This window comes from Lactuca saligna, chromosome 9 (genome assembly GCF_052625555.1).
Source record: "Lactuca saligna cultivar CGN05327 chromosome 9, ASM5262555v1, whole genome shotgun sequence".
In the NCBI taxonomy this organism is placed as follows: Eukaryota; Viridiplantae; Streptophyta; class Magnoliopsida; order Asterales; family Asteraceae; genus Lactuca; species Lactuca saligna.
The window spans coordinates 168,167,436-168,191,440 of record NC_136425.1 but is presented as its reverse complement, the minus strand read 5'-3'; the positions used below and the strand labels follow the sequence as shown (position 1 = coordinate 168,191,440).

General features: G+C 32.0%; 1 protein-coding gene across 1 annotated transcript; it reads left to right on the top strand.

Annotated features, from left to right (window-relative positions):
* The first annotated feature begins 1,106 nt into the window (after positions 1–1,106).
* LOC145018041 (uncharacterized) lies at positions 1,107–11,618 on the top strand. Its single transcript, XM_078975982.1, has 2 exons — positions 1,107–1,315; positions 10,873–11,618. Exons 1-2 carry the CDS (start codon positions 1,154–1,156, stop codon positions 11,437–11,439), a joined length of 729 nt encoding a protein of 242 aa, XP_078832108.1. The 5' UTR covers positions 1,107–1,153; the 3' UTR covers positions 11,440–11,618.
* The last annotated feature ends 12,387 nt before the right edge of the window (positions 11,619–24,005 follow it).

Genomic DNA, 24,005 nt, shown 5'->3' with positions numbered 1-24,005 from the left:
GGCTCATCATCAAAGACACATTAGTATGACATACTCATTCTATTCGTACCAGGAACATCTCCTCAGGAAGATAGATGGGGCGATTGAGGTGAAATCCCATGTAAATCTTACTTTCTATTCACTCATGGGATTCGTGCGGTCCACTGGGGACCACCATGGCTCATCTCTTCTCGAGAATCCGTACATCTCTTATTCATTTATTAAAATATATTACATTCTAACATTATCATCCTAATTTATTATGAAATTTTGAGATGTTATAGAAAATCATCAAAACGGGATAATTTTTTACAAAGGACAAATGTTTTCGCCATAAGTTTATGAACATTATGACTATTTTGAGGTTTAGCTGACTTTTTTTATAAAATTTTAAAAAGTAATTGCTATAATTAATTTGATCTTTTTTAATATAATTACTCAAGTTAGTTACTTTTTTTTCTTGGTAATTGTTCTTTTATTCTACCAAATGGTCCATGATTTAACGGTCTCAGAAATATTTGGAAAATATATTGATAAGTCACTTGATAATCCAAATCGCACCTTTACATGAAAAATCTAGATTTAGAAATAAAACAGAAAGGTGTATATGTTAATTCATGTTCTACTTTTTTTTATATTAAGTTATTTAGTGCCCAAAAGGAATCTTTTTTCGTAGTCGAACTTGTTTGACAAATTCTTCCATTCAATCTTACGTTAGTTTCCCTCAATCCAATATAACGCGTGCACCAAATTTTTCTTTCTCCTCTTCATTTAATAAATAAAAGAATTTTATTTTACTATTTATAAAATACATGCAGACTGACCGTATTGACTTATTTATGATTACGATGATAAACGAATTTCGATGAGCTTAGATCCTGCGATTTACATATGACTATTTATACATCGTTCAAGAAACAATTATCAGAGTCATCATTTCAAATTAAAAATTAATAGTTTAATCTACTATGAATTGAGATGGAATTACCAAAATAGCCCTTGCATCAAAAAATGAATCTCAAAGTTGGGGTGGGGTGGGGGGGGGGGGGGGGGGGGGGGGGTCAGTTTTTTTTTTATATATATCAACCCCGGCCACACAACTCTTTCATTTTCCTTCTAAACCTCTACAATACATTTGGCTAACAATTAGTTCATATTGAAATCGATAAAGAATATGGAGGAAAATTACTTGAATTTTGTGTTGGTGCCACTAGGACTGCTCGTGATGGTTGGGTACCACGTTTGGCTCTTTTATCAAATTCGTCGCAATCCTGTCGGAACCGTTATAGGCATGAATGCAATCAATCGTCGATTTTGGGCAATATCTATGATGGAGGTATGTGTATTTATCTATAATAGTATGATTATGTGACTCAATGGCAATTTGTGGCGGATTTATAGTATAACAATGATGTAAAATCGGTATACTTTTAAATCAAATATTATTCTACCATTCGTTCATATCGATCTTTTTCTTTAATAGAAATGTCAAAATCGAAAGACTGAATTAAAATAGAGAATTAATAGATTAACATATCATTATTTTATATGAATAGAAAGTTGGAAACGACAAAATATAAAAAAATATTTACTTTCTTTGAAATCATATTTACCAGAAATGTGATTATTTGTAAAGCAAAACTATTAAATATTAAAAATATTTATATTGCCCTCTCTTAATTTTATATTTGCATATCCTTTTTAGGTAGAGAGTTCATATTCATTTCCTTATATATATTAGAAAAAATCAATTTATTTAATTAAATAAATGTATACCATACTATAAAATAGACAAATTTCTCGCATCATATGAAATTCCAGTGACCTTTTAAATTTTCTAATAAACTATCGTGACCTTTTAAATTTCTAATAATAAATAAATTGGTTAATTAATGTAAGATAAATACAAAAAACAATATACTTAAATTTTAGTTTTTTTTTATAATAATAAGTGGTTTAAAAAACTAACTGATAATAATAATTTACAATAACATAAAATTATAAATTAAATTACATTATCTTACAAAAATTGATATTTTAAATAATGAGCAAAAATTTATAAATTAGTCAAATAAATGATTTTAAAACACTTAATTATAACAATAGTTAAAATTAATATTAAATAAAAAATTATATTTAAATTTATTCACGAGTAAAAGGTGACTAGATGTTATTAAATAATTTGATTATACTAACTGTTTATTTTATCGTATCGTTCAAATTAATAGTTATAGCTTTATGTATCAACATAGTGTAAAAATATTATTTCATAGTTAATCTACACAATGTGCAGATATTCGCTTAGTAATAAACAATCATAACATGACCTCTCAAAACGTGTATTGATTTTTTTTAAAGTCTTTTATGTTTAAAAAAATCACTTAAATAATAATATCCCATGGTGTTTGATAAGAATAACTGTAAACAAAAAGCTAGAACGGTATAGTAATATTCGACAAAATCGAATATAATCAACATATTGTTAATTGACATTATCTATTTAATTTATTTATGAAAATATATGTTTACTTATCAAAAAAATGTTTGATTTCTATTTAGTTTTGGAAATCAAAATCAATGTCTTTCATTTAATTATAGTCTTGCATCGTATCTTTAATTTCTAATTTACTTCGATTAAAAGATATTTGGTTTACCAGTAACTAATGACCTCTTAACTACGAAGTCATTAGTTTAATCTCGCTTGAACAAAAACAATTAATTAGAAATAGATTAAGTTGCCATCAAAATAAAAAGATAATAATAATAAAATAAAATGAAGATGATGATATTTATTGAAAATTGAAACCCCTTTTATATATATATATATATATATATATATATATATATATATATATATATATATATATATATATATATATATATATATATATATATATATATATATATATTAGGGGTGTGCAAAAAACCACATAAACCGCACAAACCGCCCGTACCGTACCGCACCGCATAATGCGGTTTATAATTTTGCGGTGCGGTTTACAGTTCGTAATTTTGTCAAACCGCACTATACGGTGCGGTTTACGGTTTATAGTTACCAAACCGCGGTTCAAACCGCACCGCGTCGTGTATATGTGTGTGTGTGTGTGTGTCTATATATATATATAATATATATATATATATATATATATATATATATATATATATATATATATATATATATATATATATATATATATATATCAAAGTTTCCAAACACCAAATACTTCATACTGTCTAATAATTTTATTCTATATCACAATAGTTAAATACGGTAATTAAAGAATTAAAAGACTATGATATCAAATTTCATAAGTCATAACAACTTAGCAAAACATATGAAACCGCACCGCATAATGCGGTTTAGAGCTTTTGTGGTGCGGTTTGCGGTTTCCAAAAAACTCAAACTGCATGTGCGGTGCGGTTTGCGGTTTCAACTCTAAACTGCACCAAACCACACTGCGAACACCCCTAATATATATATATATATATATATATATATATATATACACACACACTAGGCGAATGTCCGCGCGTTGCGTAGAAACATCTATATAACTGAAATCTTTACAAATATATGTTTTTTTTTTAAATATAACAATAATGTTGTTGTTCAATTTGATATAATAATTCGTATACTAAGTTGATATAATATATTGACTATTTTGAATTATATGATAATATATAGATCTATTAAAACTGCATAATCTCAATTTTTTGAATGTCCTCTACCCACGGGCTACTCATGAATAAAACTAAATATAATATATGGTTTAATGTTATTTATAGTTATTGTTATTGTGAATTATTTTTTTGTTTACATTTATTTGCTTAACGTTTTAATTTCTTTCATTGTAATCATTTAAAACATCAAACATTTTTTTTTTTGATTTTAAAGGTAACAATATAATCATTTATATAGAGTTATTTTTAACTATTGTTATTGAAAGTTATTTTAAGCTACTTATTAGAAAACTTTTAATGATTATAAAAATATATTTAGGAAATATTTTAGTTAAATTGATATTACAATTTAAATTTTGTATTTAGCACTACAATTTATCTATTTTAATTATTCAAAAGATATTCTTTGGGTTTTTTAAGTGGAACTGAAACTTATATTGAAGTTGACCCTGTAATGTTATATTTAAATTAACAATTTAAGTATTTTGTCCAAAATAGTTTACATACAACAATATATTAAATCTAATAAATTAAGTATAATGTGTTAAAATTTAAAAACATAACTTTATCAATAGAAGTAAAAATATTATTTTAATATTGAAATTAAGTTTATTTATGATTACACTTTAGGTTTTATACTTATTTAACCTTATTAACCAACTTATAATCATTATTAGAAAGACACTAAAATTTATCAATTATAACTATTTACAACATATTCTTTAGGTTGTCTAAGTTGAACTTAAATTTATATTTAATTTGATCCTATAAGGTTATATTTAAAATATAAATTTAAATATTTTATACAAATTGTTCAAAAGTTGTAGTTTTAAAATGATAATGACTTATATACAACAACATATTAGACCTAATAAATTAAGTGTAATATGTTAAAAGTTAAAAACATAACTTTATAAGTAGAAGAAAATATATATTCTTTTAATATCTTTAAATTAAGTTTATATATTATTACACTTTAGGTTTTATATTTATTTAACCCTATTAACCAATGTATAATCATTATTAGAAAGAAATTGAAAAGTACAAGGAGTTTCAAATGGATGTGGTGAAAAGAAAAATGAATAGGAGTTTCAAATGAATGTGGTGAAAGGAAAAATGCTTTCTTTATAAGTATACAATGATGAAATGATATATATATATATATATATATATATATATATATATATATATATATATATATATATATATATATATATATATATATATATATATATATATATATACGATAAGGTTTAATAGAGAACTATTATTAACAACGAAGCAAGTAACCAAGCGTGAGCCAAAGGAATTATATCATAAACCCACATCTTTACCAAATTATATTATAAACCCACCTCTTTACCAAAAACCCATCTTTTTTTTAAAAAAAAAAAAAAAAAAAAAAAATTAAGCCACTTTATTTATCAGGAAAAAAAATATATAACTCTGTTAATGATTTTTCACCCTCTTTTCATAGAGATCAATTTTAAATATAAAAAGCAAATTTTTTATTTTTCGAAAAAAACTCATTTCTTTTTGTTGTTTTTCGATATTCAAGTTTATTTTTATAAAAAAAAAAAAGAACTAATTATACCAAAATTTTCAATTTTTTGTCCTCTTTTAATTAACATCAACATCAATTATAAAATAATAAAAAAAATCTCGATCAGTTTAGATTCAAGGTTTGAATTTGAATTGTAAACATTTCAGTTTTAACATTCAAAATGTAAATCTGACTTACTATTATTCAAATTGTGAATATGCTCCGATTCACAATCAGACAATCTGAATCCGGATAGATTTACAATGTGAATATGTCCAGTGAATCTAGGATGATTCACAATGTGAATCTATACATAAATATAATTTTTTTACATCAATATGATTTTATATTTAAAGAGTACCAAAAAAAATATAAAATTTGATATATTTATTAAAATTTTTGAATAAACGATACGCTTTAACTTTTCAAAAAAACAAGAAATGAAATAAGAATTTTTTTATTTTTTATTTTTTTTATCAATATGGATCTTTATGGAAAAAATACGAAAAATCATGAACAATGGTGTATTCTGGTTTTTTTTTTCGATAAAAAATATGACCTAAAAAATTTGAGTTTTGTTATAATCCGATACATGTGTGTGTAGTATAAAAGTGTACAACCCTTGTTTTTGACGTTAATCGCTTTAAATTCCGACGTTTTATATTAGTTTCTTGGTTCTTAATTAATAATAGTTATCTATTGAACTTTTGTCTCTCTCTCTTTTTCTCTCTCTCTCTCTCTCTCTCTCTCTCTATATATATATATATATATATATATATATATATATATATATATATATATATATATGGTTGCAGAAATCAGGATTAATCGGCGATTAATCGTGGATTAATCGTTTGACGTTCTCCAATCGTCGTGGATCAGGGCATTAATCGGAAATTTAAGATTAATCGGGTTTGGCGGGATTAATCGGCCTTGGCGGGATTAATCGGTCAACAAAAGTCAAAAAAGTCAAAAAAATGTCAAAAAAAATTTAAAATTTAAAAAAAAAAAATTCAAAAAACCAACTTTCTTTTTTTACTCCAAAATTTTCAAATTTTTAAAATTTCAAATATTATACTAAAATGTTCATATTTTCGTATTTCCAAATTTCCAAATTACAACTTTTCTTATTTTCTAATTTTAAAGTTTTGAAAATAAGAAGTTTTGAATTTCTATATTTTTTGTTATTTTTTATAAAAAATAAGTTCTAAAAGTTGAAAAAAAGATTGGTTCATTGGTTCATTGGTTAATTATGGTTCTCTATTGAACCTCACCCTATATATATATATATATATATATATATATATATATATATATATATATATATATATATATATATATATATATATATATATATATACTATGCGAATTGCCTTGCGTTGCGCAACGTAAAAATACGTACTTAAATTTTTGACAATTAAATATTAAAAATAACATATGTTATTGATATTTATATCATAACATCTTTCATATTTGACCCTAATATTACATATTATTCAAAATACAACGTTTTAATTTTTAGAAATATACTAATGTTTGTTTTTTGTATTTGATGAGTTCTTTTCTATCAAAACCAAAACATCCAACAAATACTAAGAAACTTATATTTGTTTATCACCACACACCTGTACTGCTCTGCTTCAATCTAGATTACGCAACTACAAAGGCACAAAGTGATATTTATATCCATTAATATCTCCTAAATAAATAATGTGATGTATTATTATTTGTGAAATGCATATCGATGCATCATATTATTTCATATTCCAACATCGGCAAACTAAAACCATATAGGCATAGTCTGGATACCAACATCTAATTTTTATTAGAGACTAATACAAACACCCCTACCACAAAAATGCTTGGTTGAGACTAAATGTATATATACAATAAAATGAAAGCTAAAATGATTATCTTCTCATGACTTGAAAATGAGCATGACAACTCATTGGTATCAGTTGTATCGGTACAACATTAAAATATGCATAGCCTGCCTTTAGTTCACATGTGATATTTTATAGGATCAAATAGGAAATCATGACTTTAATGACAACTAAGACCAATTGACATGTAAAACAATTTATATGTAGCAATACATTTACTAATATGACTTCAAATTTTCCGATATCTTTCAGGGTTCAATAAATCCACCTTGTGATGCCAATGATGACTATTTCACAATTTCCATCTTTGTTTTTTATATCCTTAAGTATTAAACTGGTTTTAACAAAAAAATCATAAGAAAAATAAAAATTCTTACACACATGGATACATATGGAAGTGTCAAATATTGAAGGTAGAGATAATTTCCACTGTTGAAGGAACGATGATAAAAACTAAATCTATTCAAAGAATTTAAAATGATCAGCAAAATTTGTTTGTGTATGAATGAGCAAATATTAATTTAGTACCTATAGTGAATGGAATTAGATGCATCTTTAAGCAAAATTTTCTACCCCAAATATAACATGTGACATACCGGAAGCAACCACATATTGAACAGTTGGTAAAAAAAATTATTGAAATTTATATGAAAAGCAATACACACATAAAAATCTTTTTTCCTTCTTTGAAGGTCCTTAATCCTTTCAAAATATGACAAAAATGTTCCTATTATTCACCGTATTTATACTTGATCTTGTTATGTTTGATGTTGTTCATGTTATTTTTACATTGAAGAGCCAATTAATAATCATTATTAAAAAGTCTTTTGAGTGGTATTAGTTAAATTAGGGGGTTTCAAATACATAAGAATCAAGGAAATTAAATTAAGGAGTTTCAAATGCATAAGAATCAAGGAAAAATGGTTCATTTATAATATATATATATATATATATATATATATATATATATATATATATATATATATATATATATATATAGTTCAGTAGCGAACCATAGTTATTGGTTATTCAAGAAACCAAATCTTTTTTTTCAATTTCTAGAGCTTATTCTTTATTGAAAAAAAATCTAAAAATATCTAAATTCATATATTAACATTGTGAATGTGAAAAATATTTTTCGGATTCACCGTGTGAATCCAGATTCACGTTGTGAATTTTCAAAGATTCACATTGTAAAATTGACGTAAAAACAATTGAATTTTATATTATTGGAAAAAGGATAAAAAAAGTATGAATTTCTGTTTTTTTTTTTTTTTTTTTTTTTTTTTTTTTTTTTTTTTTTTGATAAAAAATAAGTTTTAAAAGTTGAAAAAAAATTGGTTCCTTGGTTCCTTAGTTAATTATAGTTCTCAATTGAACCTCTCTCTCTCTCTTTCTATATATATATATATATATATATATATATATATATATATATATATATATATATATATATATATATATATATCTATATATCTTCATTACCTTATAAAGCATTTTTGGTCAAATGCTGAATTTTAAGTCGTACAAACATACAATGCATTTGTACAATCAATTGATGCATTTCAAAAGGAGTAGAGTACATATGGTCAACAGTTGAAAATGTCAAATCTCTTATCCCCTATTATTAGCCTATTTTGACCCGGTTCATTCCTTATCTCCGTATTTCCCCAAATCTCGCAATTTCTGTTCACAAATCTTGTATATATATCGCTGACATTTCCATTTCTAAGGTTTAATTCATCTTTCAGCATTTAACCACCATTGTCACACCCGTAGCTTGGCATGGATAAACGGCTAGTGTGTGTGTGTGTGTATATATATATATATATATATATATATATATATATATATATATATATATATCCCAATCTGATTCCTCTTCTATATGATACGACTAACAACCGAAAGAAACGAAGGATTTGAAATCTGATTCAACTAAATTACTAATTATAAAATAATTAAATAGCTAATTATTATTTATTTATTTATTTTTGCGGAACACTCTTTCATATTCCTTAACAGAATCGAGAAGGAAAGGACAAAACAATTAATCGTACTTAATAAATAAAGGGTTTTTTTTTTGCTACATGTCAATTTTTTATGAGTTTAAATACTTGTCATTTTGTGGTATTTTTGAAATAAATATTATTAGTTATCAATTTTTTATTTGTTTTAATTTTTAAAATTAAAATCATATAATTATATATGTAAAGTATTAAATATCATATATATATGATATTTAATTGCAATGAATACGTTTCTTCTTTTATTATTTTAAAGTTGTAGATTAAAAGATATTTTCTGTATACACTTTAATTTAATGTTAATTTTTTCTTAAATCAACCTGTATAATACACGGATTTCACACCTAATATAAAATAATATAGAGATTCTCATAAAATATCCTTCAAAAAGCCAAAGAGTCTTTGGACTCTTAGAATAGCATTTTATCAATTATTAACTATTAAGGTCATTTTCAATCCAATACTAAAATTTAATTTTCTCATTATTTGTTGTATCACCTGCTTTAATGTAACATCGTTTGCATTATTTTAATATAAAAATACTATACAAATCAATTTGATTAACATTAATTAGAGAAAAATTATATTAAAGTTCCATTGATTAATAGTCCTTTTAATTTTAGGTTTATATATTTAGTATATCTGACTGTATAGTCAGATTTTAGACATAATAACTATTATTTATAATATTATATCATATATGTAGTAACAATAATTAATCATAAATCTGAAACGTAATCATTATATTTTAAATTTTTTTTTAAATCACTTTTTATATATAAATGTTGCTTTGATAATACAACGGTTACTTCAGATTAATTATATATGATGCTTTAACTGATATAGTAATACAATAACACAATTTATTGTCCTCTGTAAAATTTTGTGGTTAATGGTATCAAGTGTTTGATAAAAATGTCTCACACATCTAAAGGTTGTCAAATCTTGGTTAGGACAAACGGAATAGTTTAAGAGTAATTTGTAACTAATGTAGATAGTGTATGATTTTCGTTTATAAAAAAATACACTTATAACTTATAAGTGGTGTGTTTTTGAACTATATAACTTACAAAAAGTATATACTTAAAATATACTTTTTGTATAAAAAAAGGTGTATAATACATTTTTTTGGTGGTTTGGGGTGTCAATGCCTTATACGACATGAAAATAAATACTTGGCACGAAATGAAATTCCGTCAAATTGGAATTGGAATGTGTTTTAGTGTCAAGCATAAAATAAACGATGTCACGGCGTATCATTTTCATGTTCAAGATTCGACATAAAAGAGTTTGTCCTATTTATTGTGTGTAGCGTTTTTTAAAAATAATTTACAATTAAATAAACTAAAGGTTTATTTTATTTTATTTTTTTTAGGTTTCTTATGTTGATCGTTTTATAGTGTTTTAATTGTGTCATTTTCATGTTAATAAAACAAAACATGATATCATGTTGTGTTGTGTTTATCTCATATAAAATCATGTCATGTGGTATTAGCTAAAACATAAAAGCATTACCCGATTTTCCACCCTAGATATGGTTTGGATAATGGATATGATGTAAATGCAAAAAGACAAGGGTATATGTTGTGTGTGTGCGAAACAGATAGATAGATAGACCGAGATACACAAAGGTTTTTAGAGTGAAACAACTAGATGTGGCGACCGACAAGATCCCAAGACAATGAGGAGCTTTTACTTTTGTTCTAAATAATTCTACTATTTTAAAAACTAATAACTTATATATATTATATTTACTCAGGACACGCAAAAGACTGGAGTTCTAGCGGTACAAACATTGAGAAACAACATCATGGCATCCACCCTTTTAGCTTCTACAGCGATCATGCTCAGTTCCCTAATCGCCGTCCTCATGACCGGAGGAGTTACCGGACGTGGCTCTGCCGGTAGCAACGACCACCAATGGACCGGTATAACCTATAATCAAGGCACCAAGCTCATGTCGACAATCAAGTACTTCAGCATATTGGTCTGCTTCTTGGTATCTTTCTTGATGAACGTTCAATCGATCAGGTACTACAGCCATGCCAGCATGTTAATTAATGTTCCTTACAAGAACATCACCAACTTCACCAGCCACCGTCTCACTGCGGACTACGTCGGATCCACCGTGAACCGGGGTGGTTATTTCTGGTCTCTTGGTCTTCGTGCTTTCTACTTCTCCTTCCCACTGTTCCTTTGGTTGTTCGGTGCTATACCCATGTTCATTTGCTGCGTTTTTATGGTGTTTATGTTGTACTTTCTGGATGTTGCGTTCGACGTTGGGTGGGTAGCTGATGTGGCCTCTATAGATGAAGAAACTGGTTAGGAGTAAACTAATGTTTTGGGATTCAATCCAAGTTGAATCTCGCATTGTTGAAGCTTATGTTTTAGGGATCTCTTTCGAACCATGAATAAATATGTTTTGGGATTCAATCCAAGTTGAATCTCGCATTGCTGAAGAAACTAGTTAGGAATAAATCAATGAATATATAATAACTTTCATTATATTTCTTATATTGTTGCTTGATCGAGCATTTCAAAAATGCATATGCAATCAGGGATGAAATGAGCAGTCTAGCTACTTAATGAATTCGTGTATTTTGTTTAAATACAATACCCAAAAGGCCAAAATATTTAAGTCATTGCAAAACGAATGCTTGATCACTTAACTTTTGATTTTGTGCTAATTTGGTCACTTAACTCTTTTTAAGTTTTAAAAGGTCATCAAACTTTTGGCTTTGTGCTCATTTAGTCATTTAACTTTTGTTTTGGTCACATTTAGTCACCTAACTTTTTTAAAATTTAGTGACTAAATGAGCACAATTTTAAAAGTTAGGTGACTAAATGAGCACAAATCTAAAAGTTAAGTGACCAAACCAAAAGTTAAGTGACTAAATGAATACAAAGTCAAAAATTTGATGACCTTTTAAAACTTAAAAATAGTTAAGTGACCAAATAAGCACAAAACCAAAAGTTAAGTGATCAAAAATGACCTAAATCCTATTTTAACATATTAATTGTCATTATTTTATATAGATAGAAAGAAAAATAAGAAACAAAATAAAACCATATTTAATTTTTCATTATTAAATAAGATGTGGTATACTTAAGGGAAAATGACATATATAACCAAAACAACTTTTTAGAATTGACCATTTTAATCATTTAAGTTTTTTCCTGGCTTTATAAGGAAACTAAGTGGTGGGTAACCTATCCTTTTAGTCACTTTACTTGTTGTAGCCATTTAGATGATAGATAACAACTATTCACTACTATCTTCCTCTCTTTCTCTCTTATGTAGTCAACAAAAAACAATCAACATTTTCTTCATTTTCCGTGGTTCGAAAGAGATCTCACATATACAGACAAATATTTCCTTCTGTCTTCTTCTCAAAAACATACAGATGGCTTATGTTTTCGGTTCTTTGAAAAATGATAGAAGGGGTTGTTTGGTGATGCTCGACTGTGAGAAAACGAAGGTAGAGGTGGTGGTTTCGGTTTGTGAGAAACACAAATGCAACAAGTGGCTTTATTGGTGGTGGTGGCTTTGGGTTAAATTAATCGGAGGTAGCAGTGGTTACCGGTGTTGGTTTGGCGGAGGTAGAACTCACGATGATGTTCGTTTCTAGTCACAGTAGGTGGTATAAGGTTGAAACGACCCAAAATACGACCCCAAATTTTTTGTTTTAATATAACTAAAAATCAAATCCTCGAATCTCATATATAATAAAACCATGGAATAAGTAACTCAAATGTCATAGTACTGTGTCAAAACAAACCATATCAGTCATAACAATATCCGAAATAGACTCCCAGGATAAACTGAAGCTGTGGTGTGTGCGATGCCATCATCCCGAGCTCTTCCCTTTTCTAGCGGAAGTACCTGAAACCAAAACTGAAACTGTAAGCACGAAGTTTAGTGAGCTCCCCTAACCTACCACATACCATACAATAACACATAAACAACTATTGGGCCTTTCCCACTGCATCGGATCGAAGTCCAGAACTAACCAAGGCCTTGCCCTCTGCATCGGGCCGAAGTCTGGAAACTGCATCAGACCGAAGTCCGGAACTGACTGGGACCTTGTCCCCTGCATCGGACCAAAGTCCGAAACTAACTGCATCGGACCAAAATCCGGAACTGACTGGGACCTTGTCCCCTGCATCGGACCGAAGTCCAGAAACTGACTGAGCATACATAGCATAGCAAATCATATCAACTAGCATAAACACATATACTGCATACTGCATCGGACCGATGTCCGGAACACATAACACAAGGATCTGCTTGAATCACAGAGACATCAAGCACATTGAACTACTGCATCGGACTGAAATCCAAAACTATTGATAGCTAGACGGGTCGGCATTATGGTCGTAGACCTGTTCCTATTGGAAGGGAAACTCACCTCGTAACGCCGACTGCTGAGATGCTAACTCTAACATTGGCTGACTACTGCTCTGGAACTGTCCGGCTACAAGTCCCAAAGACATTATGTCAGGTACTGATAAATGCCCTCAGGGTAAAATAACTATTTTACCCCTAGTCAAAGTCAACTCCCTGGTCAAAGTCAACTCCCTGATCAAAACCAACTTTCAGTTGACCAGACTCGCCGAGTTGGGCCGTCGACTCTCCAAGTCCCTATCATCCATTCTAGTCCTCTACCCGCTTCTACTCGTCGAGTTTGGCAACGACTCGACGAGTTCTTCTTCGATGCTAACATCAAGTCTAACTTCATCCGACTCGCCGAGTTGTATGAACAACTCATCGAGTCCTCCTTCAACATATTAACACGTCCAGACTGCGACTCGCTGAGTCGAATGAACAACTCATCGAGTCTGAAGAACAACTCGTCGAGTCCCAAGCATGCTATTACTACACAGTCGATTCTAATTGATTTCAGTGCTTCCAAAACATAGATCTGAGCTTCTAGGACTGGTTTTACACGTAAAGTTCCAACTTTACGTGCATGCACAAGAGTATGAAGCTAAAGTACCCAAAATCAACAAATACTAAGCACTTAGGGTTTGGAACAAGGCCAAGATTGCATAAAGGTGGCTATAATGAGCTCCTGGGGTTCAATAACGTCCAGATCTAAGGTTTCCATCCAAAGGAGAGTCCATATCTCAAGTTTCGAATCATAAAAGGTTCCAAAGAAGACATAACAAGCATAAAAAGGGGTTTTAATGGAGGAATACACAAGGTCATAACTTCATTACCTGAATGAGAAACATATGGAAGCTAACTCCTGGATCTCCTTTCTTTTCTATGGACCTTCTCTCCTTCCTTCTCTTCCAAAGCTTCCAAGCTAACACAAACACACTCAAACTCAACAATGGGGGCTAGGGTTTACAGGGGAAACGTTCTAAAGGTGTTGGAGGCTGGGGTGGGAGGCTATAATGACATTTAAATAGGGTACAAACCCTTAAAATTAGGGCTTCATCCAGACAGGCGGACTCGCCGAGTCCCAACGTATGGACTCGTCGAGTAGCCAACTCCATTTACGTGATCATCCCGTCTATACTCGACGAGTCGGGCTACGGACTCGTCGAGTACCCATTAAGAAATGAAAAATACTTTATTTAAATTACATACCAGAAATGGGGCGTTACAAAGGTGTTTTTGTTTGGAGGTTTGGTTGTGGTGGTGGTGGTGGTTTTTCACGAAGGTGATGACAGATGTCCCCGGGGTTCATAGGCGATGGTTTAAGGGTGACGTGAATATTAGAAATCAACCTCCTGTTGCTATAGCAAAATCATAAAAATAGAGTACAAAATAACAAAAATAAAAGGAAAGAAAAAACAGAGGAAACCTTTGGGGAAAATTTTCTGCTATCTTTTATTCATAATTATCAATCTAATCTGAAATGAGAAATGAGAACTTAATAAAAACAAAGGAAATTCCTAGAAATAAGCAAACGGACTCTACTACTCCTCAAGATTAGGAGCTCATGGCCAACATGGCCTTTAATTATTCCAACTTAAAGAAAAAAAACTAGAATGCCCATGAAAAAATAAGGCTTATTTGAACATGTTTGGAGTAAATCCAACAGTGAAGGTGGTGGCTAGGTGAAACGATGGAGCTGAGATGTTCGCCTGTTGTATTCGTCATGGGGAATGGAACCAAAGGCGGTGAGATTCGGCTATGGTGGTTTACGAGGGTGAGATAAGGAAGGGCTACGACGAGGTGAAGATTTGTCGATGGTGCTTGCGGTATTGGTGGTTGAACATATGTAAAAAGTTGTTTTTTTTTCAGTTTAAATGGGTTTCGGTGGGGGTGAAATACAGAGTAGGTGGGTCGAGTTGGTTGTCAATTGTGGGGTTTGGCTGATCTAAGGTGGTAGTAGCGGTGGTTAATGGGTGGAGTCCGGCTGGAGTTCTCAGGTTTGGTAGGTATGGTGTAAAGATGGTTTAATGGTGGTATAAAGAGGAGTTTGTGAGCTTGATTGTTGAAGGGATAAGGTGGTCATGTGCTTTAAGATGTACATACCAAACAAAAATATTGACGTATAAACGAAATTCAAAGTCAATGAGGGAAAATTGTTCAACAAATGTCAATGTAACCGGGTGACCCCTTCATTTTGGCCAAAAGGACGTAATCGACCCGACAAAAATTACTTATTTCCCTCATAAAACGATGAAAATAGTTTAGGGACTAAATGGAATAACCCTAGAAAGTTTGTAGGACAAATATTTCATTTTCCCTATTTTTAATGAAGAATTTCATTTGAATAACAATACATTGTTTAATCCTTAAATTGAAAACATTGTAATCGTTTCATCTTGAATGGCAATTTTTACTCTTTTAACAATTAAAATGCCATATAGCACATAAACACATAATGTAGGTGTAAATCTCAATTTTGCTAACCTACTAGTGGAGCAGATCCGTATACAACAATTTTTCTCCGTACATAACAATTGGTGCTTTAAAATGTTGTATTGTACAACTATATGATGCATAAATTGTTGTGTATGACAAAAAACTGTTGTGTACAAATCACTTTCCTATTGATTAACACGTAATTTCAAACATTATGTCCTTAAACTACAAATATATCTGGGTGACTTCTTTTAATTTTTTTTTTTTTGTGCATAATACAAGTTTTCTTCAAATTTAACATAAGCTCCCTTTTATATATATATATATATATATATATATATATATATATATATATATATATATATATATATATATATATATATATCTTATATTTTATACTATATATAAAGCATATTAATAATCTCTTGAATTTTAAGAGGTACAAGATACAAAGCTTTGTACAAATCAATTATGTGTAACAAAACCATTAATACTTGCCAAAACTTTAAACACTTGAATTAAGGAAGGTTATTAAAAAATTAATTTAAAGTGAAATAACAATTTTAAAATATTTATTCCATCAGTATGGGTTAATTTACATTTCTTAAACTAGATGCCGATAATAATTAATTTACATCAAATGTATAAATATACAATATAAATATAAGTTCTGAACATAAATATTTTAATTAAAAGTGGTGATTTTTCTTATTACATAATAACTAATAAGAAAATTAAATAATTATTTTCCTGTAAGAAAACTATTCGCCCAAAAAATTATTTATCGTCGCTGCTTTGCGCGGGCACACATCTAGTGTGTGTGTGTGTGTGTGTGTGTGTATATATATATATATATATATATATATATATATATGGGGTTAGGTTCATGTGAGATAACTATATTTTATGAAGTGGAGAGACGCAATCTTAACCACTCATTTTCTAGATAAAAAAAACATTTTTAAATTGCAAAATAATTGAAAATTTTCAAAACTTTTTTTTAAATATTATTTTCATCACTTTTTTATCGAAAAAAATATAAATAAATAAATAAATAAAAATATTGTTTTTTTTTTGAAATATCTGTGAAATATTCTAGTAGAATATTAGAAGATTTTACAGTATTATATTTCACATATTTAAAAAAAAACTATAATTTTTTATTTATTTTTATTGCTTTTAGGTAAAGAAAATGACGAAAATAATAATTAAAAAAAGAATTTTTGGATTTTTTTCTTTTATTTTGTATTTTAAAATTATTTTTAGATTGTGTTTCTTAGTCTCACAAAATTAACATGGTTTTAAATGAACATATATATATATATATATATATATATATATATATATATATATATATATATATATATATATATATATATATTAGTTGTCACACCCGTGTATTACACCGATTTATTTTCAAAAATATACAAATTTAAGAAATTTGAATTTATAAATAAAAAAAAGAAAAATATTGAATTATTAAAATGTAATGTTTAATTTGTTATTTGAACTTTTTTTTTCATTTTTCTTTTAAATTTAAACAAATAATTTAAATAAATAAACAAGTGAAATTATTAGATTAAATTTAGAAACTTAGAAGTTAAAAGGAAATTGCATTAATTAAATTGATATGTATTTATTATTACATTTATTACAATTATTACATTTAATTATTATGTATAATTTAATAAAATGGAAAAAAATATAAAATGACAAGTGGAAAAACAATAATTCAAAAAATCTTAGAAAATGACATGTTTAGGTTGAAGCCCCATGAGGCGAATTACCCGACGCGAGATCTGGAGCTGGGGGGTGGTTGTTTTCTCCCTCAAGATTTGGCGACACTACCTCTCTAGGGTCCTTTGTACCATTTACATGGACTACAAGAGTTTGAGGTACCTCATGGATCAACTGAATTTGAACATGAGGCAGCAGCGGTAGCTAGATGTGGTGAAGGATTACGATTGTGAGATCCTCTACCACCCGGGGAAGGCCAACGTTGTGGCTGATGCGCTTAGCTGCAAGGCATTCGCAGCCCTAATCAGAGACATCTTTATGAGGATAAAGGTGGTGACTCCACTTTTGGAGCGGATCCGATAGGCACAGGTTGAGGGTATGAAGGAGGAGCACCAAAAGTGTGAGTGTATAGTGGGCCGGATTTCCTCCTTCGATTATGATATCTGTGGGGTATTGACACTTCACTGCAGAGTGTGGGTTCCGTACAAAGGTGGTGTATGCTAGATCCTGATGGAAGAGGCGCACAAGTCCATATTTTCCATCCATTCCGGGGCGACGAAGATGTACTGAGATCTTCGTCCTGATTACCGGTGGCCCTGCATAAAGCATGATGTAGCCTGGTACGTCGAGAAATGCCTGACCTACAAGAAGGTCAAGGAAAAGCACCAGAGACCTCATGACAAGATGCAGCCTTTGGATATCCCAGTGTGGAAGTGGGAGGATATTACTATGGATTTCATCATGAAACTTCCCAGAACTGCACGGGGAGTGGATTCGATTTGGGTCATCGTGGATCGGTTGACCAAGAGTGCTCATTTCGTTCTGATCCAGGAGAGCATTTCGGCCGAGAAGCTGGCCGACGTCTACATCCGAGAGTTAGTAGCTCGACACGGAGTGCCAGTTTCCGTGATTTCTGACTGAGATGTACGGTTCACTTCCAGATTCTAGAAGAATTTCATGACGATTTGGGTACTCGTTTGCATTTTAGTATGACTTTTCACCCCTGGACGGATGGTCAGAGTGAGCAGATCATCCATACCTTAGAGGACATGTTGCGGGCATGCGTATTAGACTTCGGTGGTAGTTGGAATACCTACCTTCCCTTGGCATAGTTTTCCTATAATAATAGCTACCACGCGAGTATTGACCGTCCTCCCTTCGAGATGTTATATGGGAGGAAGTGCAGGACCCCGATATGTTGCGGTGAGGTTGGGCATAGGGTCATGGGGAGTAACGAAGTGGTACTCAAGATGACAGAGAGGATCCAGCAAGTCCGGAGCAGGCGTTAGACTGCTCAGAGTCGGCAGAAAAGTTATGCTGACAGGCGCAGTTCAGACCTGGAACTTCAGGTAGTAGATATGGTTCTCCTGAAGGTGTCACCTTGGAAAGGTGTCATCCGGTTCAGAAAGCAAGTCAAGTTGGGCCCCAAGTATATTGGTCCTTTCAGGGTTATATCTTGGGTGGGCAATGTGGCATATAGGTTGGATCTGTCAGCCGATCTTAGTTAGATCCACAGGACCTTTCATGTCTCATAACTACGGAAGTGCTTGGTAGATGACTCTGTAGTGGTGCCTCTAGAGGATATTCAGGGGATGACAGCCTGAACTACATCGAGTGACTGGTAGCCATCCTCGACAGGAAGACGAAGGATCTAAGGAACTAGAGATTCGAGTTAGTGAATGTGCAATCGCAGCACCGCAAGGGCTCAGAATGGACTTAGGAGCCAGAGGACGATATGAGGGAGCACTACCCAGAGCTTTTCCCAGATGCAACAGACTTCGAGGAAGAAGTCTAAAATAAGTGGGGGAGATTTGTAATGCCCGGATCCTGGTATGTATATTAAATCAAATTATTCATTTTTGCAAAGAGACTTGACGAGTTGGAAGCCCTAAACTCGTCGAGTAGGAATGGATTTTTGGACGTTGGACTTGAAGTCTACTCGATGAGTTGAGAGCCTCAACTCGACGAGTAGGGCTGCCAGAGTGAAACCATAATTTTCACGGTTGGCACCCTATTTAAGCACCTTAACCTCTAACGAGTGGCCTCATTTGTAGCCTCCATCGTCCCAAACCCTAGCCACAAAACCCTAATACGTTTTTGAGAGTTTTGAGCCATTCTTGGTACTTTCTTGAGGTTTTGAAGAAGAAGAGACTCGAGGAAGGAGCAAGGAAGTGAATGAGAAGAGTAGATCCAGAAGTAGAGCTTCATTTCTGGTTCACCTGAGGTATATAGCTCTTACCTTGCTTATTGAGTGCTTAGATCTAGTTTTAGGGTTTTTTTGTCCTTGTTATGGTTCAATAATGGTGGTCTTTGGGATTTAGATGTACCCTGTGGAAAGAACCTTTAGATCTAGAGCCGTTGAGGGACTCCATGGCATAAAGGTGCTAACTTTATAGCCATAAGAGTCCCATGCAATTTGTGAACCACCTTTTAGGTCCATTTGAGCTAAATAACCAATGAATGGATGTAAAGTAAGTAACTTTGCGTGATATATCGACCCTAGAGGACCAGATCTATGGTTTGGAAGCATTGAGCCCAACAGAAATTGACTTAGTGGATATAGACTAAGGGGAAATTGATGAGTTGTTCATGCAACTCGACGAGTTGGATCGTACCCCCAACCTTTTTTATTACTAGCCAAACTCGTCGAGTCTAGGAGATGACTCAACAAGTTGGACATGGTTTTTGTGTTTTGAAGATTGAAGAACTCAATGAGTTCAAGGAGGAACTCGGCGAGTTGTGAATGAAATGTCTCGACTCTGTTATGAGGAGGAACTCGATGAGTTCATGAAAGAACTCGACGAGTAGGATCGAGATTCCAAGGTTTTATGGATCATGGAACTTGACGAGTTGATGGACCAACTCGGTGAGTTGAGTCAACCAGGATGTTGACTTTGAACAGGATGTTGACTTTGACTTTGACTATTTGACCAGAGTTGACCCTTAAAGGGGTTATGATTATGAAAGGGTAACTAAAGGAAATTATGTGTATGATTTTGAGAGGAGTTGATCCCAAATCAGAGGACAGTTCGGTTACTACACGACACTCGAGGTGAGTTACCTTCCAATAGGAGTGGGTCGAAGGCACCAATGTCGGCTGACTAGTATTGATTATAGTTAAGATGATTGTCTTTGTGATAATTGTCTAGTATGCCACTATTTGTTATGCTTTATGTGCTAGTATGCTTTGTTATTATGTGGTAGTGGTAGGGGTGAAATAGTCCCCGATTACCGGATGAAAGAGACCGAAGGGGAGGCCAGCACCCAGATATGCTAGGTTGTATATGATTTATATGTTTATGCTAGGGTATTATGTGTGACATCCCCATTTTCACGGCCAGAAAAGACCGATTTTGTTTATGCTTTGTAAAAATCAGAGTATTTCTTTTAATAAAAACGTTGCAGAATTTCATCCCAGTAAAACATGATAAATACGTTATCAAAGTATTTCCGAAGAAAAGTACTTTTATTCATTTTAAAACATTTGGAATTTCATCGTCAATATAGAAACATAAGCATAAACAGCTATTACATTCATTATCACTCATGATTTGTATCTCTTCAATCTCTTAGTGTAATGTGACTTCGTATCAACACCTGAGATATAAATAAGCTGAGTGGGTCAGGTTGGGAAACCTAGTGAGTACATAGGGTTTTCAACCCACAATAATATAATTATTATGTTTAACCAATCAAACAATCAACCTAATTACCCATCCCCATTATCTTCCTTACTCTTAAGAGTCTACCCTAAGAGTCATTTATCCTGCATTCGTTCATTCTGAAGTCCTTCACTTCTAGGCTTATAGTACTGGCACTAAGTCCATAACTGCCAATGCTCATTTGTAAAGCACTAATTCCATAGCTGCTAAAGTCCATTCATCGGGAACTAAATCCATAGCTACCAGTGTCTAGGTACTAAGTCCATAGCTACCAACGTTTATCTATCAGGTACTAAGTCTATAGCAACCAACATTTATTCAATAGGCACTAAGTCCATAGCTTCCAATGATCATTCATATCATCTTTTATCTCTCATCATTCATCTGCCCATGTTATACCCAAAATATTTGTAGTTATAAAATACGTATACAGTTTAAATCATTTAAAACTTGTATAAAATTGTTCATCTAGCATAGATAGCAAGTATACAGATAATATGCACACATAGCACGTAGTTTATATAAAATACTTCATAGCTATGTGTAAGATGAAAGGGACCATGCACTCACCTGATAAAGTGATGACTTGGTACTCGGAAAACACTCCGCTACTGTTAAAACAATTTCCCTCGGACAAAACCTAGTATCCTTACCACTAGAGTTTAGTCTAATGTTAACCGCGACTAATTAATAGTCTATATATTATTACTATTATATAAGTGTTAAGAAACTCTCTTCTATAACTCATAATAATAGCCCAAATACTCATTATAAGTTTCTAATAATGTTACTATATTAAAACATAAGATATACTAAAGATATGGTAGGCATAGCTCACTTACAGCGGGTTTTCTCGAAAACCGGGCTTCACTGGAGCAGCGTTCCCGAGCTAAAAGAATCTTTTTCTCAGGATTCCGGGAGCCTCGGGGCTTCCTTCGGGTGCTAGGGGGTTTACCTAGACTTTAGGGGGGGAGGGGTTGGGGCTTTAGAGAGAGAAACTGGAGAGAGAAAGAAGTGTTTGAAGGTGTGAGGAAGTGAGGGAACTCGACACCTCTATTTATAGGGTGAAATCCTAACAGACTCACCGAGTTGGTTCACGGACTTGACGATTCTGTGCCACGTGTCATCACCTGATGGCTTTTCTTGGGGAGAAAGCCTTGGCCCGTATTCAGCCACGTCACCCCTTTTACAGTAGCACCCTACCGACTTCTAAACCCCGCAACTTTTGCATACGAGCTTCGTTTTCGATGTTCTTTTTTTCCACAAGTAGGTAAAAGAAATATATACAACTTTCATTTAGACTTCATTGGCTAATTCTTGACCGATCTTAAATTTAACAGTATGAGGAGATTAGACTACTAAATGATCGTGAAGAATTCGTAACTCCTTCATACGGACTCCGTTTTCGTATGTATTTTTACCATTGAGTTCCTATTAATGAGATCTTCAACTCTCATTTAGGTCGCCTAAGCCAAAAACCGCTCGAACTAAAAATCGAGTTTCGGGATGTACACTGCTAAGCTGAAACTTTGAAAAATAATAACTTCCTCATACGAAGTCATATTTGGGCGTTCTTTTTATGTATTTTCTCGTTTTAACATACTTTACGACTTTGTTTTGGACTACTACGGCTAAAAAGTCTTCTATCGTAAATTCACTTTTTACGCTTCCCGGTGTCGGGCTGGTTTTGCTGTAAAACTTCGACGGGCCATAACTTCTTCGTGATAACTCGGATTTCGGCGTTCTTTATATGTACGGAACTCCTGATACATATTATACAACTTAGTTAAGATTATTTATTCTAAATAATCTTCCTTGAAAAACTTATTTTTGATGCTCATTGTTTCAAAATTGGCTAACCCGGATCTGCGGGCGTTACAATTATCTCAATTCTTTGCGTTGTTTTCTGCTTCGTCGAGGATCATGTGGAATGCTATTGGCCTTGGTGGTGTATCTGGCCTTGCTGGTTTATCCTTCCTCGGGGAGTCTCTGGACATGTGCCCCTTGCCACCACATCCATAACATACCTTATCATTATGTGTACAGTCCTTGGAATAGTGACCAGTCCTTCCACACTTGTAACAAGTCACTTCTTCGTTGCACTTCCCACAATGCTTCTTCTTGCATTTATCACACCATCTTGCTTCACCTCCTTCTCCTCCTCCAAGCTTTGAGAATTTGCTCTCCTTGTTGGACCTTGAAGATCCTTCAAACTTCTGCTTCTCTCATGCCTTATCTTTTTCTAGACCCTTTTCTCTTATCTGGGTCTCTACGTTCTTAGCTGCCCTAACAAATGTTTTCAAGGTAGTTGCCATTTTGACCATTGGGCCAAAGTCTGTAGGCAGTCCGTTAGCAAACCTATCAATCTTAGTTCAGTAGGAACCAAGTAGGGAAATAGCTTCATCCTCTCGGTGAATGCAGTGACATACTCATCAACACTCATATTCCCTTTCTTCAGGTTCTGAAACTCATTGTTTAGGTCTATCAGATCTATCTCTGAGCTGTACTGCATTTTCAACTGTTCCAAGAACTCTTCCCATGACATCCTTAGGGCTTTTCCTCGTGGAATCGTATCTGCCAATAGCTTCCACCAGCTCAAGAATCCAGTTTTCAGTTGTCTTACTGCGAAGACAATTTTCTGTTTTTTTTTTGCTACAGCTGCAACTCTCA

Coding starts and splice junctions, on each gene's coding strand:
- LOC145018041 (XM_078975982.1), top strand. CDS start 1,154: ATGGAGGAAAATTACTTGAATTTTGTGTTGGTGCCACTAGGACTGCTC. Junction 1,316..10,872: donor GGGCAATATCTATGATGGAG/GTATGTGTATTT, acceptor ATATTTACTCAG/GACACGCAAAAGACTGGAGT.